Here is a 17,244-nt window from a genome sequence, read left to right on the forward strand (position 1 = left end):
AGGGCTTTTGCTCCAGCTTGAAGCTTGGAGCTCCAGAGCACCTCAGGGACAAGGGGGAGGTGTCTAGCCTTCCTAAGGTCACTAGGTCCTAGGCTCACCTCAAGGATCCAAGATCCTACAAGGTTTGGGTCTCATATTGGCCCATGGGTTGGGATTCAAGGTTCAAATCAAGGGTTCATTGGCCATGGCTGTAATTGTAGCACTTAGAGGCTTAGGTCAACATCCATTAGAGCTCCTAACTAGGGCTGAGCTTCACCTTGAGTCCCAAATGGAACCCTAGGTTAGCCCTAGCTCGAGAATCCAACAAAACAAAGAGAAATGAGGGAGAGCTAGGTTGAGGGAGCTTACCTTTGTGAGCTTCCTTCTTCTAGCCACTCTCTTAATCTCTTCTCCTCCTCTTTCTCTTCTCCATTGGGTTTGGCCAACTGGGGAGGAGGTATGGGGATGCCAACCATCTTTGCATGGCTTCCATCCTCTTCCCTTCCCCTCCTATTCCTCTTCTACTTTACCTTCTTCTTCGTTCCTCTTCCTCCTTCTCTTTTCTCTTGTCTCTTCTCCTCCATGGCTTATGGGGGTGGGGGAGAGATAAGTGAATGAGAGAGGTTTCTTAGTTTTAAGGGGGGTAGAGGGTCCTTAAGGTGTGTTTGGTTTAGGTACCCTCAATCACTTAGTGGCCCTAGGTTTTTAAATGGGTTTTGGTTTAGGTCTTAGGGCTTGTTTGGCTTTAGCCATACCCATTAGGTCCATTAGGTCATGTTTGGGGTGCACCCTAGCACCCTAAGTCCATTGGACTTAATTGTCCACTAGGGTCTGTTTGGTTTAGGCTAGGGTGTACAAAACCTATTATTCACCTAGTTAAGCCTTATGGGCCCTACTTCATGGCCCACTCAACCAAGCAATGGTGAGGGTAGGGGTCCATATGGTTCAAAGGTTCAATTAGGGTGTCTGGGACACGGGTATGTGGGTCCCACAGGAAAATAATCCAAAAAGGCTGATGACAGCACAAGCGGATCCTCGAGCGGATTTAGCAAGAGTGAGTTTGTTCGTGACTCCGGTGCTGCTGTCATGGCCCAAACTTCAAAGAAAATGGCAGGGCTTTGGTCCACACTTCCAAGTCTTCGAGGGGAATCTTTCTATGGTATTTCCAGTTGAAGGTCATCAGTGTTGACCATAGCCACAGGGCAATTCCCATTGGGTAAGATCTAAACTACCCCGGGTATAAGGGGATATCTGGGGTGCAGGTGTAACATTAACATTGATCTACCCACTGTAGGTGCCCATAGGAAACTCCAACTATTTGAGTTGGAAGAATTTAGAAATGAGGCATATGAGAATGCCTGGATTTACAAGGCAAAAACCAAGGCTTTCCATGATAGGTATATTTTGAGAAAATCTTTTGAGAAATGTCAGAAAGTTTTGTTTTATAATTCTCGTTTGCACATCTTTTTAGGTAAGCTACGCTCTAGATGGGATGATCCCTATATTGTTTAGACTGTTTATCCTCATGGGGCTGTTGAAGTTGCCAATCCAAGTACATGTGCTACTTTTAAGGTAAATGGCCAACGTTTGAAGCCATACATTGAGATGCCTGTTCCAAGTGTGGAAGAGGTCATGGATCTCTATGAGCCTCTTTACCTTGAAGACTGATCTACTGGTATGCATGCCCTCCCTTGTCCTCATTCCTTCTTTTTTGCATGCATTGAGGACACAGCATGATCTAAGTGTGGGGGGGGGGGGTGTGTTGGACTTAATTGGTGATGAATTTTGTGAATTTTGATTGTGGTGGTAGTTTGATTTGTGCATACGTTTCTTTGATTGTGAAGCGAGAGAAAGAGGGAATTAGGTCCCCTAGCATGTGAAATAATAAAAAAATCTCTTTTCAAGGATAGTAATTGGTATGTATCCGGTGAGAAGGACTGAGTAGGAAAATATGAGCACTATTTCATTTGATGGCTAGATTCCTCTATGTGTCTTATGGACCTTTTAATCTTTTGGCTAGTAGTTGAGACCAATTTGTTTGTGGCAAGGCAGGCATGAAAGTGAAAGAAAAGAAAAAAAAAAAAAAAAAAAAAAAAAAAAGAGAAACAAGAAAGAAAAGTGGAATTCCTTGGAACTAGACAAGGCACTGTTGCCTCAGGAAGCAGGATGACTTGTTCAAAATTTCTTGGAAGGAAACTCAAAAAAAATACTCTTGCATCAATGCCTCAATGTCTTTATGGATATGCAAAAAGTGAAGATACCAAGTATTTGGGTGTCTAGTGTATGCTCCACCATGTCATTCAGAGAACAATAGTGGAGCAGAAATAGAGTTTACGGTTGAGAAAGAAAAGTGTTTTTTGCCTTAATGCCTGAAAAGAAAGTAAGGTAAAAAATACTCAAAGCCTAAGTCTTTGGTTCCATCGATGCTATGAGTGGTTTACCTGAAGGTGAGTAGTGTTCAGAAAATATGAGGAGATCCCTAAATCTTGATGCATGCTTGTTACTTGAATTGATGTGGGGTGATAAAATTCAAGTGTGGGGGAACCTTCGGCTCTTTGATCTTTAGTTGAGCACTTTTAGAGCTTGTGTGCACTATCCTCCTTATGCCGTGATTAAAATTTGCATCATGTTTTGACTTATTGAATTTTAGGTGTACATTCACTGCAAACACCCAAGAGTCACAACTCGTCCACTAGGGGTAACCTAGGGGTTTAAAGGCCTGTTGCACATGCTAAGTGCAACCGTGATTCCTACGAAAGTGAGTTAGGATTTTTGCATTTTAGATTAGTTTTTTTTTTGTTTACTTGAGGACAAGTAACGTTCAAGTGTGGGGGAATCTGATGAGCACATTTATATGTGAAATCTTAGGGCATAAAGCATGCATTTTACCACATTGGACAGAGTTACTCGATGCTTTCTTATGCTTTTCAGGTTTTTGGGTTATTTATTTCTATTATGGACTATCGGGGGTTGCATGTCCAAATTTACACATAAAGCTGTCCAATGTTTTTACATGGCTATGTTCAGGACTAAATTTTGAGCAAGATGGACGTGGCAGAATTCAGTTATGCATTTATCTAGGCCTCCATGCAGTTGATTATTCTTTTTAGACTAAAAAAGGATAATGAGTTAGAAATGAGCTGTAATGCAAGCCCATAGCCATTCTGCCACTTCCCAAGGGTACTTTTGACATTAAAGAAGGCATTTCTAATCAATGGTGGAGATCTACTGCAAGTACAAAACCGTTTTGGCAATTTTCCAATCTTGAAGAGAAAGAATGGGGGAGCCACACTGTCAAGCTTCCACGATTTTTTGGGGTGCACTAGGGTTCCACGATTTTTAAAGGGTGCACCCTCCACGATTTTTCAAAGAGGACAGCTTGGGTATTTGATTTATTGTTGAGTGGAATCCTAGTCATCACCCTTATTCTCTCTCTCCTCCAACTTTCCAAGGGTACTTTTAGGATTTTACTTTGAATAGATTTCTTTTGAAAAATATTCTCTGAACCATGGAAGGTTGAAAAGTCAAAGATGCCTTGATCTCATTGCTTAGAGAAGACACCTGCAAAGAAAAGGAAGCACAAGAATAGAAATAGAAAGTCCATTTTTTGAAAAATAGAAGATTTATGTAGTTAACATTTTTCTCTCCCACTTTCTATTTTTTCTTTTTTCTTGGGGTTCAAGCCTTATTGTAAAGGAAGGAGAGGGGAATATTTTTATTTGGAGATTCTCTTCTCTCTCCCCTCCACGGTTTTAGAAGGAGAGAAGCCCCCAAAACCCTGGAGGCCTCTCTCCCTCTCCTCTCTTCTCTCCTCTTCCCCCTATAAATACCCCATAGCTCTGGGCTTGTAACTTGTTCAGTTGCTTAGTAAATTTTTTCTTCTTCTCTTTCTAATTTGTGATTTTTGGCTTCCTGGTTCTTAGTGTGATTTCATTAGTTTAATTCCATGGTTGTAATGATTTTAATTTAAGCTTTAATTTCAATTTATGTCTTCAATATGCTTTTAATATCTTAATTATAATTTAGTTTTAAAGCTTTCTAGTCTAAGTTCCTAAATTTGTGAGAAGACTTGGAGATTTGGAAGGGGAAGCCAGGCAAGGATTATTCAAGTGTTCAAGCTTCATCAAATTACATTCATGCAAAGCCTAATTAATTCATGCAACTTCAACTTTGATAGAAGGGAGTATTAGTTCTTATTTTTATTTTTATTTTCTTCTTCTTCTTAACCTCTTAATTCTTCTAGTTTCTAATTTCTTCTTCTTATTCTATATCTCTTTCTTCTTCTATTATTTTTATTTTATTAGTATTCTCATCCCCTTCATTCCATCCATTCTAGTAGGACTCTCATTCTTCACTTTTTATTTTTATTCTCATTCCCTACCTCTCTAATTCAATCATGCTTTTAGGATGTTATTTTTTTTATTCACTATTGTTATCATGCATTATGCTAGGATTTTAATTTAATTATTTTTGTTTTAATTTCAGATTTGGTAGCGCCATTTCAAGTGTGGTAGAGAAGCAACTTCAGTCCGGTTCAAGCATCTTCGGGTTTCACCTCTCTAATCTCTTAGCCTCATTCCCCTTTTGTTGTTTTTTTTTTAATGTGGTTGTGGTGTGTGGTTGCGATTTATTCCTTCAAATCCACGTTAGTATTGATAGGTTAGATGGATATGTGTTAGGATGCCAATCAATTCATGTCAATTCAATTCGTTAGATGAGTAATTTCATTAGATGGATGTGTGTTAGGATTTGATTCGCTAGATGCTTGTGAGTTAGGATATGTTAGTTAGTTTATTTCAACATTATAATTAATTTGGTTCACTTTGCATTGCTTTAAAGTGAGTAAAATAGAGTGGCGTATATCTCGTTGAGTTCAACCTGCAGCTATGATTGATCCGTACGCTTGCAGTTATTATTTTGTGCAAATAGACGAATTCCGATGGGGGGCTAAGCACCAGTAGGCTTTTGAAGAGCTTAAATGCTATTTGACTGAACCCCCTGTATTGATGCCATTGCGGAAAGGAGTGCCACTAAAGTTGTATATCTCGGCCTCGGCTGAGTCGATCGGTAGTCTACTCACTCAAGATAATGAGATCGATTTTGAACAGGCTATTTCTTATTGAAGCCGTGCCTTGACCGATGTGGAAAGGAAGTACGTGCCCATTGAGAAGCTTTGCCTGGCATTGTATGTTGCCTATACCAAACTCAGGTACTATTTACTACCCACGACGGTGTTGGTTCTTTGTCAAATAGATGTCATCAAGTATATGCTCTCTCGGCCAATTATAAGGGGGCGAATAGAAAAATGACTGATGGCCTTAATAGAGTTCTCACTTCAGTATGTTCCTCAGAAATCGGTCAAAGGCCAAGCCTTAACTGACTTCCTTGCAGTGTATCCTCCACTGGAGTTAGGGGAGCCAGGTGTAAGTGAGGGAGTGAACACCATCGCACAGTCGCCCTGGAAACTATTCTTTGAAGGCTCCAGGACTAGTGCCTCAACAGGGGCAGGGATAGTGCTGTTATCCCCCACCAACATTGAGATCCACCTCACCTTTCAGCTTTGTTTTCCATGCACAAATAATCAGGCCGAGTATGAAGCCTTGATAATCAGCCTCAAGATGCTCAGTGCAATGAGAGTCTGGAATGTTGAAATCATTAGCAATTCACAGTTAGTCATTAGGCATTTGGCCAAAGAATACCGTTGTGAAAGCCAGACTTTGCTTCCATACTTTTCTTTGGCTCAACAGTGTTTGAGCAAGTTTGATGACACCTCGGTCAAGCATATTCCACGAGCAGAGAATAGTGTGGCAAACGGCCTGGCCCAAGCTGCTTCAAGCATTTTGTTTTCAAAAGGCGAGGTGGAAAAAGTTTTCATCATCCAAAGAAAGACTTTCTCGTCCGTACTAGAGGATGAAGTTTTTGAGATAGGGTATTTGGATGAGGTTCAGCCAGATTGGAGGTCTCCGATCATTCACTTTCTCCAGAACCCTGATGCTAAAGTCGACTGGAAGACAAGGTATCGTGCATTGAATTATCTGCTACTAGGAGAAGAATTGTTTAAACGAGGCCAGGACGATCTCCTTCTCAAATGCCTAGGTCTGAATGAGTCTTTGCTTGTTATGGCCAAAGCACACGAGGGGATTTGTGGCGCCCACCAGGCTAGAATTAAGATGAGATGGCTGCTTAGGCGCCATGGTTATTATTGGCCAACCATTCTGCAGGATTGCATCAGGTATGCGAAGGGGTGCCAAGCTTGTCAAAGGCATGCGCCCATGCAAGGAGTGCCTGTGACACAACTCCATCCCATCGTTAAGCCTTGGCCATTGAGAGGATGGGCTCTTGACTTGATTGGAAAGGTTACTCCCCCATTGGTTCAGGGGCACACGTTCGTTATTGTGGCAACTAACTACTTTATCAAATGGGTGGAAGTTGTGCCAATAAAGTCAGTCAGCCAGGCTGACGTGATAAGGTTTGTGAAGCGTGAGATAATACACCATTTTTATTACACCCGCACCCGGATTTATTATTTAATAATGTTTTCTCTCTCGTGTGACGTGCAGATTCTGCTGCAGTGTATGCTGGCTAGTTATTTTCACTTCTGGTCAAACCTAGCCACAAGATCTTTGACCATATCTTGGGCCTGCCTGTGGAAGAGAGGTTCCTTAACCGGCAGAGGGGAGGATTTATCGATGGTGATTTCGTCGATCATCCTCCCAGCACGAGTCCGCAAAGTGAGGAGTACCGAAAGGCATTCCCCATGTCCCCACAGTTAGATACCTCCTTTGGCGATGAACTTAGTATCGCAATCGGGAAACTATTCGGGATCACGAAGGATACATTGTGATGGCCGAGGGGTAAGACTCTAACCTTGTGAATGATACTGAACCTTACTCTAGTTGACCTTGAAGTGTGGGCCAAAGCCTGACCCTTTCCCCTTATGTTTTTGCCCTTACAGTAGCAACAGACACATGAGCGAACTAATCAGCACTGCATCCATCCGTTAGTCCGCCCATGCTGTCGTGGGTTTTTATGTGTTTTCCTTGTGTGGGATCCACACCCTGTACCTCGGGCACTCTAGTTCAGTCATTTGGATGAGGTTAGCCTATTCCTTGTCTTTCCTTGGTTTATAGGTTGCCATTGGGTGGACCCATTGGCTAAATAAGCCTTGTTAATGAGTTTTGACTCATTAAGCCTTAGGCCAAACAAACCTTAAGAGGTAGATTAGTCTTAAAACCAAGACTTAACTCTCAAGCCTCATTACTTCTCTACCTACCCAATACGTTGAAGGCTTGGACCATTGAAGGCATTGGTAGAGGGAAACTTGAAGCGGTGGTTTTGAGAGGCTATGGAGGTGGAGGTCACCAATTGATCCATCATTGAGGTAGGCATCTTCACCTTCCTCTCTCTCTTCTCTTTTTAAAAACTTGGGAATCCCTTGGGATCAATTTCAATGTTGGGGTTTCCCTTCGGAGCTCAACAATACCTAGTTAATGCGCCTTTAGACTTAAATCCCTTTCACCTTAATGCATTCATGACTTTGATTGACCCCTATGTTGCTCAATCATTGGAAACCTAGCTTAGGTTGGGAAGAACCTTGGGAATGGACCTAAATCCCCCAAATCCCCTTATCTTTGTGTAGGATTTCATGTATTGGACCTCCAATGAAGGTCTGTGCTCACCTCCCCAACCCCAAGACCCTAATGGATCCATGAATGAAGGGCTGGAGATGATGCTCTTCGCAGCTGTTCAAAGGAGGGGCAACGGACGAATGACCGGACTCACTGTCGTGTATCTGTTCATTAGTCCGTTCAGCCTAATATGGCTTTCCTATTGGGCGGAGTTACGAGTGGACCCACCTAAGTGAATCCTCCCAAAACCCAGAATCCTTAAGTTGCTCTCGGGCATGTCTCAGGGTTGGAACGGATCTACGAGCGGACTCACGTTTCGCATCCGCCCGTGAGTCCATTCTATATATTTTCAGGGAATGACCTGGGCGGATCCACGACCGGATTCACCTGTCTGGATCCGTTCCTTCATCCGTTCCTGCTATCTTGGTCCAAATCGCATTTATTTGTTGGGACCTTTTGTTGGACCCACCTATATGCTCCTAACACTACTTTCATGCATTCTTCGAGCTTAGAATCTATACGAAAGTGCATGCACTTGACCAACTTCACCAAACAACAATTAAGCAAGCAGTGAGTGGGCTTTGGGTGATATTTGGGATTGATACATATAATTATAGGAATGCATTATCTAGATTAATATATTAATTTCTGTGCTTGCATTTATTCTTGCTATGTTACGTCTTGCATATTTAAACATGTGGATGTGAATTTATGAGATGTGAGTATGATGTTTTATATTGTGATATTGGGTTACGGTGCTAGATATGCTGGTGTCAGAACCCCGTGACTATTATAATTACAATATTTACTTGCTTGCCATCCTGGTCTGTATGTGCTATGCTGTGCTGGTACCCGGGTACTAGATGGAATGGGACGTCGATGGACCCGGAATACCTCTCGGGACGATAGGACTTGCATATAGTATATCTACGGCTAGGATGCTTGTTCCCTATGCTACGACCCTTGCCAACAGGGGTTTAGGTGTTGGATAGTCTGAGCACCTGTGGTCTGTGGAGGGAGAGGCCAGGACAGGAGTAGTAATGGCTATCGGGGTCTGCCACTGGGTGGTCATGATGGCTTCTACCTGTGCAGGTCCCATGTGATAATTGAGGTTTCACTAGGGTGATAGGATAAGTGACCTTCAGTGTCTCCCGAGTTATCACAGTAGCATACGTCATGACTTATATTGCTTGCTAGGTGAAAAATATGAATTTAACATTTCATGCATCATGGACTATATGTGATTGTATGTATGTGCACTTCCCTTTCCCCTCACTGGCTCAGTAGAGCTAACCCCCTATGTACACAACTTTTTAGACTTTGATGCAGGTGATTGTTACTTGGCCGGTCTAGATGTACAGTCGGCGGATTATGATGGTATTGGGATAGAGGAACTTGAGTATGTGTCGGAGGAACATGACGATGGTTGCCTTTGCGATGCCTGTGCTTATGGGCACTGACTCTTTCAGGGATACTTCCCTAACTTTTTATTCTTTTAGGGTATTGTGCCCGCCAAAGACTCTTCCTGTAATAACTTATTATAGTTTTGAGTAGTTATGTTATGGTTAGCTAACGTCAGTACTACTATTATATTATCACTTAGATGGCTGAACATACTGTAACTGCTTATGTAATTAATGCTTCCGCTCATTATGACTCTGACAAATATTGGAATTATATTCCTTTTTACTCAATGTATTTATTGGGTGGGCCCTTGGGTGATGATCATGCGCTAAGACGCTATGTCGTCTATCCTCGTAGGCATTGGGGTGACGTGTGCATCCCAATCACCCTCTTGACTATGCTTGTGGCATAAGCTCGGGATAGGGGCGTGACAGTGTGGTATCAGAGAGTGATGCTCTGCACTAGACATGATTCACAAAGGCCTCTTGATTTACTCTACACAATAGGGTCTAATTAAAAGCTTTTAACATGAATAATTAGAATGTGTGCAGAACATAGGAAGAGGACTAATTAGGGAGCAACACAAAAATATAGCACATAATAGGGACAACATGAGAGTTAAAGAGTCATATATATATATATGTTAATCGAGTTCCCTACACTCTAGCTGATCTTGCTTTAACCTCTTGAGGAGGCAAGAAAACTACAAAGGACCCAAAACAGAAAGTTCCAAAATTTTAGCTGGTAGGATTACATATACATGATCAAAAAAAAAAAGGGGAAGAGAAAAGCTAAAATAAAAGAAAAGAACAATTAAACAGCAAAATAGAAACATTGTTCATAGACTTTCCACAGACCATAAAAGAACTGAACTTATAAGAAGCCATAGATACTCCATCGGATTTGGGGTCTAATCTCCCATTCCACCATCATTGTCCTCCTCCTCATCATCACCACCTTCATAGTAGAGGTATGCATTGATGTCGTGGATGTCCTTCTCCATCCTCTCTAACCGATGGTTGTACGAAGTGAATTGCCCATGGACACCTGCAAAACCCTCTAACATGTCTGAATTGAGCCGGGTCATGTTAAGGTTCATCTGATTTAGGGTACTCAAAATTGCACCCATCTTTGAGGTTTCGGAACTGGAGGCATCAGCAGCATACTGTATTGGTCCCTCTTCCTCATCATCCTCACTGGCCTCTGTACCTGCACCCCTACCACCTATAGGAACCACTGACTCCCCATCGCTATTAGTGATGAGAATAATCTTCATGCGAGCCAGGGAGTTCTTCTCAAATGGTTCTTTAAAACTTTCGCAAGGTGGTTCATCACTCAGGTCAACCTGAAAGTACTGGAAGATGCGGGTTAGAAGCCTCCCGTAAGGAAGGGTTTTCTCAATCTTAGATTTGAAGAGGACTTGCTCCATGTGTTTGATAATGACAAAAGGGAGACTTAACTACTGTCCCTGGTAAAGACAATACCCCATGGTGGTGGACATGAGAGAAGGCTCGGTGCTATGTCCTTTCACTGGCACTAGGTTTGATTTGACTATCATAGTCAAAATCCTTTGAGAGTAGCCAAACTTGGTCAGATTCACCCGACTTTCATGCCTGTCATTGGTCATGGCCTTGTATAGGAGTTCATACTCCGCCAAAGACATGCAAGACAAGGGATCTCTGGCAGGCTGGTGATACACTCGAGCACCCATGGAACTGATTCCTAGGATTACCCCCAGCTCTACTTCATTAAAGGTGATGTGGACCCCCTTCACAAAAGAATTGATCCTGAGCATTTCCATGTTTTCTTGTTCCACAGTCATGTTGGCATAAAAATGCCCAATTAGCTTAGAATAATAGTGTCGGGCTAGAACCAACATGTTGGACCACCCTAGATGCTCAAACCTTGGCCCTACCTTAAAGGCCGCTAGTTCCTCGACGCTGGCATCCCTTCTTGTCTCGATTTATCATTCCCGCAGTGTTTGGGCGTATAAGACTTTAGCCTTTGCGGACACGAATAGATTGGCATCGAATGGTACCGGGGCTGAAACCGGTGCTGGTGCTGTAGCAACTGCGGGAGCCTTGTTACTCCTTGTCTTGGGAGCCATTCCTTCTCACCTAAATAATTTACACATAAACAAAACAAGGAACAAATGTGAGTGAAAGACCATGCCAATGTTAATGAAATAGAGGGATTTAAAGGCAATGTATACAATTGCATCCAAGAATTTAGATAATTTCCTTCTCAAGGACAAAATAGGACAATCTTCCCAATTTCCAAAGGGACAATAGCAACACTCAAAAAGAAAGATCAAATTATTATTACAGTAAACTTATGTAAGGTGGGGAGAATAGGTGTTAAACCCCATGTCTTAAAACCAAACCATCAAAACAAATGGGAGAATTCGGTTTTGGTTAACCCTAGCCCAAGTCGATGGGGGTGTACATGGTTGGACATGTTCACAAATAGATTAATAGTAAAGAGAACTAGACAATTATGTCTCCACATATTCTCAAACAATCCAACATAATGTAGAAGAATAAGGGAGAAAAACTTGAATATAACCCTAGAAGAGAAACTTAAGCAATCTAAGGAATCCAAATGGTTGAGGAAATTTATACCTTGAGGTTGGAGGATTGAGATTTGAAGTAGAAGAAGCCAAATCCACGATTTAGGGGCAAGAAATGTGGGGCGGACAAAGCTTGAACACCCTTGCTTTGTTCTCCCGCTCCTAACCAACTCTCCCAAAATATGAAATTGAATGGAGCGGTTTCTGTTTTGTTAAAATCTGTCGAGCGGACGCACGAATGGACTCATTAATCGTGAATCCGCTCGTGGAACTACTGAGCCTATAGCCTCTTACCTTTCGTCTTCTATACTGGACGGATGAACGAATGGAACCACGATATAAGGATCCGCCCGTTAATCCGTTCGACCCCTTTCCTCTCCGCCTATGAGCACCCTGAGAACGAACGAAGGAGCTGACTCACGTTCTGCATCCGGCCAAAAGTCCGTCCGGTTTAAATTTTTGAACGGACTCACGATCGGACTGAGAGAAGTTGATTTGCCTATGGATCCGCTCGTGTTCTAAAGGACCATTGGTCTATATTTTGGGCTCAATCTTCTTTTTAAGATTCTTGTTGCCTCTATGTGTTGGGACACACATCTTCTTTTGCAAATTATATGCTCTTTCTCTATATTGTGCTTATTCCTCTTTTTCTTATGCTAACATGTGAGGCATCTAATGGAATCAGGTGCTAAAACATGATCAATACTCGCAACCGAAATCATTCCCCTCCTAGGGATGACGCCGGTGATGTTTCTGAGGAAGGTTTGCCTATACCTCCTCTGGTGAACACTAATACCGATGTCACAACGCTCTTGGGAAATATTCTTTGTGATATGCAGAGAGAACATTGGGATTCCCAAAATGAGTAGTGCCCTTTTATGCTTGATGTGACTACCCAGCTTCAAAATGCTGGTAGGGAAGGACCAAGAGTACCACCTCACATACACGGAATCCCAAATCCCCCGGCTAATGTCACTCCCATCATTCCTCCTCTTGGTCCGGCTGCTAATGAAGTGCCTATAGCACAAGTAAACCAAGATCCACCTCCCCCTCCTTCGGCTTCCTTACCTGTCAAAAATGTGGTACCGGAATGGGTAGATGCCTCCAAACTCTCCGAGAGATTTCAAAAGCATCATCCTCCCACTTTTTACAAGCTGATCCATGACTCGATGTTCCCAGCTACTTGGCTTCGGGATCTTGAGAGAATCTTTGAAGTACTGCCGTGCAATGATCTCAAGAAGATCCAATGTGCTACTTTTCAACTTTGAGGTGGCACTGATGTATGGTGGCGGCGTTCCTCGAAGGATCATTTCTGGGCAAAATATCCCAATGCTACTTGGGCTCAATTTAAGGAAGCTTTTCTCGAGAACTACTTTCTAAGAAACTTTCGAGAAAAGAAGGAAATTAAATTCATAAACCTCAGTCAAGGATCCAAATCGGTCCTTGAATACCAACAACTCTTTGAGGAGTATTTCTATTTTGCTCCGATCCATTTGAAGACTGAGGACGTGAAGGCAAGAAGGTTTGAAAGAGGACTTAGAGCCAGTCTGAGTACTACAGTGGTGTTGCACAAGTACCCCACCTATACAGAGGTGGTTGAAGCTGCTAAGCTGATAGAAGATCAATAGAGGGAGAATTATCGGGCTATCCAGGCAGGTAAGAGGCCAATGCCATCTCATGACTCTAGGGGACCTAGTAAGTTCCAAAGAAGAGGGTCTTATACCAATGCGGCCCCGATTCAATTTCGTAGACCCGATTTGGCTCAAGTGCCTAAATCTGTACCTGCTTCTCATTATGGGGCACAGACTCTTATATGTTACGACTGTAAGGAGTCTGGTCATATGGCCAAAGATTGTCCACAATCATGAAAATCGGGTTTATGGCCGGTTGCGACTTCCAAACCACCCCTGGCAAGGACTGCTGTTCGTCCACTTGCTCCTTCCCCAGTGAGCAAGACTCAGGAGTGAGTCTATTCTGTTACTCATGAGGCAGCCCATGGTGTTATCACAGGTACTACACTTAACCATCTTAGTCAAATTAATTAAATTTAGTTTACCACATTTGGCTATTCGGTGTTTGTCAGGCATGATTTTTGTGTGCTCCTTACCTTCTTATGTGTTATTTGATTCGGGGGCGTCACACTCCTTTGTTTCCCCCTCCTTTGCCAAGAAGTTACCTATTAAACCGGTCATACTGGAGCAAAAGTTGGTGGTTAGTACGCTGACTGGAAGCAAAGTTGAGCTTGACCGATCCTTTCACTCTTGCCTTGTTCGAGTAAGCGACCACGGGCTTGAGGCTAGTTTGATCATCCTAGACATGAAAGATTTTGACGTAATTCTGGGAATGGACTGGTTATCTACACACGGAGCTAGTCTGATTTGTGTAGAGAGGAAGATACTTTTTCGGACGGGAGAGGATAATGAGTTTGTATTTAAGGGCAACAAAAGTAAGAAGCCTAAGAACCCAATCATATCAGCTCTCCAGGTCCAGAAGCTCTTGGTGCAAGGTTGTCAATGCTTTTTAGCCTCTATGATGGATACTGAAGCTAAGGTTACACCTATGGATGAGATAAGTGTGGTAAGAGATTTCCCTGATGTCTTTTCGAAAGGCCTCACACGGTTACCACCGGATCGAGAAATGGAATTTATGATTGATCTGACACCCGGCACTGCTCCAGTATCCAAGGCACCGTACAGAATGGCCCCATCAAAACTGAAAGAACTCCAAGGACAGCTTAATGACCTGTTGAAGAAAGGTTTTGTTAGGCCAAGTGTTTCCCCGTGGGGCGCACCTATTTTATTTGTGAAGAAGAAGGACGGCAGCATGCGTTTATGTATTGATTACCGTGAACTCAATAAGCTAACAATCAAGAATCGGTACCCGTTGCCTAGGATCGATGATTTATTTGATCAGTTACAAGGTGCTAGGGTATTCTCTAAAATTGATCTCCGCTCGGGGTATCACCAACTGAAGATTAGAGATAGTGACATTAGCAAGACCGCGTTTAGATCGCGATATGGTCATTATGAATTCTTGGTTATGTCTTTTAGGCTAACCAATGCCCCAACAGATTTTATGGAGTTGATGAACAAGGGTGTTTCATGATGTGTTAGATAAATACATTATTGTATTTATTGATGACATCCTGGTTTACTCTAAGAGCGAAGAGGAGCACGCTGACCATCTTCAATTTGTACTTCAGGGCTTGAGAGAAAAGCAGTTACATGCTAAGTTCAGTAAGTGCGAATTCTGGTTACAACAAGTGGGTTTTCTAGGTCATTTGGTGTCTGCGAAGGGTATTGAAGTTGACCCCGACAAAGTACAGTCGATAGTTGACTGGGAGACACCTTAGAATGTAGTAGACATTCGTAGTTTTCTTGGTCTGGCTAGTTACTATAGGAGATTCATTGAGAACTTTTCAAAAATCTCTGCTCCTATGACTCGATTGACCCGAAAGGGAGTGAAATTCGAGTGGTTGGACGAATGTGAAAAGAATTTCCAGGACCTGAAGCAACGACTGATTTCAGCTCCAGTGCTTACCATACCAAATGGTATTGGGGGAATGGTAGTCTACTGTGATGCGTCAAAGATGGGACTTGGGTGTGTGTTAATGTAAGGTGATAAAGTGGTGGCCTACGATTCTCATCAGTTAAAGGAATATGAGAGAAATTACTCAACTCATGATTTAGAGTTGGCGGCTGTGGTCTTTGCTCTGAAGATCTGGAGACACTATCTGTTTGGAGAGAAAAGTGAGATCTACAGCGACCATAAAAGCCTCAAAATTTCATTACTCAGAAGGAACTTAATATGAGACAGAGGCGCTGGTTAGAACTCATGAAGGACTATGACTGCACCATCCACTACCACCCAGGTTAAGCAAATGTTGTAGCAGACGCTCTTAGTCAAAAATCACACACCTTATCTATCGCATCCTTAGCTGTCAGCAAGGAGCTTATGTAAGATGCTAGAAAGATGGATTTGGAATTATTAGTAGAGGGTGTTACCCTATCCTTAGTAGCTTTAATGGTGCAATCAACCTTGGTTGAAAAGATTAAAGCAGCTCAAGCTTTAGATGAACCATTTATGGAGATAATTGAAGCTATCCAGGGTGACACGTAGTGTGATCTGGATTTCACATTGACAGATAGCGGCGTTCTCACGTTTAGAGATCATCTATGTGTCCCCAAGGACGATAAGCTAAGAAAGGAAGTGTTGGCAGAGGCACATGAATCTCCCTACTCGATTCACCCAGGTAGTACTAAAATGTACAGGGACCTGAAAGGACATTACTGGTGGAGTGGAATGAAGAGGGATGTAGCTGAATATGTAGCCCGGTGTCTCACTTGTCAACAAGTGAAGGCAGATAGGCAACATCCCCATGGCCTGTTATAGTCATTGCTTGTGCCAGAATGAAAATGGGAGCATGTTAACATGGACTTCGTCACAGGATTACCCCATATGCCTAGGGGCGTTGATGCTATATGGATCATTGTGGATAGGTTGACAAAGACAACTCACTTCATCCCAATCAAAGTCACCTATTCTATGGATAGATTGGCCTGTTTGTACATTGATAACGTGGTTCACCTGCATAGAGTTCCAGTTAGCATTATCTCAGATCGGGATCCCAGGTTCACTTCCAAGTTCTGGGGTGGATTCCAGAGATCTATGGGTACCTTGTTGAGCTTTATCACTGCCTTCCATCCATAGACCGATGGTCAGTCGGAAAGAACAATACAGACATTAGAAGACATGCTTCAAGCTTGTGGCACTGATATGCAGGGCAGTTGGGATGAGCACATCTCGCTTATCGAGTTCGCCTATAACAACAGTTACCAAGCTACTATTGGGATGGTACCCTTTGAAGCACAGTATGGGAAGAACCTTGGGAATGGACCTAAATCCCCCAAATCCCCTTATCTTTGTGTAGGATTTCATGTACTGGACCTCCAACGAAGGTCTGAGCTCACCTCCCCAACCCCAAGACTCTAATGGATCCATGAATGAAGGGCTGGAGGTGATGCTCTTCGCAGCTATTCAAAGGAGGGGCAGTGGACGAATGACCGGACTCATTGTCGTGTATCCATCCAGCCTAATATGGCTTTCCTCTTGGGCAGAGTTACGAGTAGACCCACCTAAGTGAATCCACCCGAAACCCAAAATCCTTAAGTTGCTCTCAGGCATGTCTCAGGGTTGGAACGGATCTACGAGCGGACTCACGTTTTGCATCCGCCCGTGAGTCCGTTCCATATATTTTTAGGGCATGACCTGGGCGGATCCAAGACTGGATTCACCTATCTGGATCCGTTCCTGCTGTCTTGGTCCAAATCGCATTTATTTGTTGGGACCTTTTATGGGACCCACCTATATGCTCCTAACGCTACTTTCATACATTCTCAGACCTTGGAATCTATACGGAAGTTTGTGCACTTGAGAAAACTTCACCAAACATCAATTAAGCAAGTGGTGAGTGGGCTTTGGGTGATGTTTGGGATTGATACATATAATTATAGGAATGCATTATCTAGATTAATATATTGATTTCTGTGCTTGCATTTATTCTTGCTATGTTGCATCTTGTATATTTAAACATGTGGATGTGAATTGATGAGATGTGAGTATGATGTTTTATATTATGATATTGGGTTACGGTGCCGGATATGT

General features: G+C 42.7%; 1 protein-coding gene across 1 annotated transcript; it reads left to right on the forward strand.

The window, feature by feature from the left end:
* Nucleotides 1-5,291: 5,291 nt before the first annotated feature.
* On the forward strand, nucleotides 5,292-9,067 carry LOC122662949. The gene is made up of 2 exons (XM_043858654.1): nucleotides 5,292-6,459; nucleotides 8,937-9,067. The coding sequence occupies exons 1-2, from the start codon at nucleotides 5,292-5,294 to the stop codon at nucleotides 9,065-9,067; spliced, it is 1,299 nt and encodes a 432-aa protein (XP_043714589.1).
* The last annotated feature ends 8,177 nt before the right edge of the window (nucleotides 9,068-17,244 follow it).

Source organism: Telopea speciosissima, chromosome 5 (assembly GCF_018873765.1).
Source record: "Telopea speciosissima isolate NSW1024214 ecotype Mountain lineage chromosome 5, Tspe_v1, whole genome shotgun sequence".
Taxonomy (NCBI): Eukaryota; Viridiplantae; Streptophyta; class Magnoliopsida; order Proteales; family Proteaceae; genus Telopea; species Telopea speciosissima.

Bases quoted from the DNA above. Each gene is read 5' to 3' on its own strand.
- LOC122662949 (XM_043858654.1), top strand. From the start codon at position 5,292: ATGGCCTTAATAGAGTTCTCACTTCAGTATGTTCCTCAGAAATCGGTC. The intron at 6,460-8,936 runs GTGAGATAATAC...ACTTTGATGCAG, and splicing joins CGTGATAAGGTTTGTGAAGC to GTGATTGTTACTTGGCCGGT.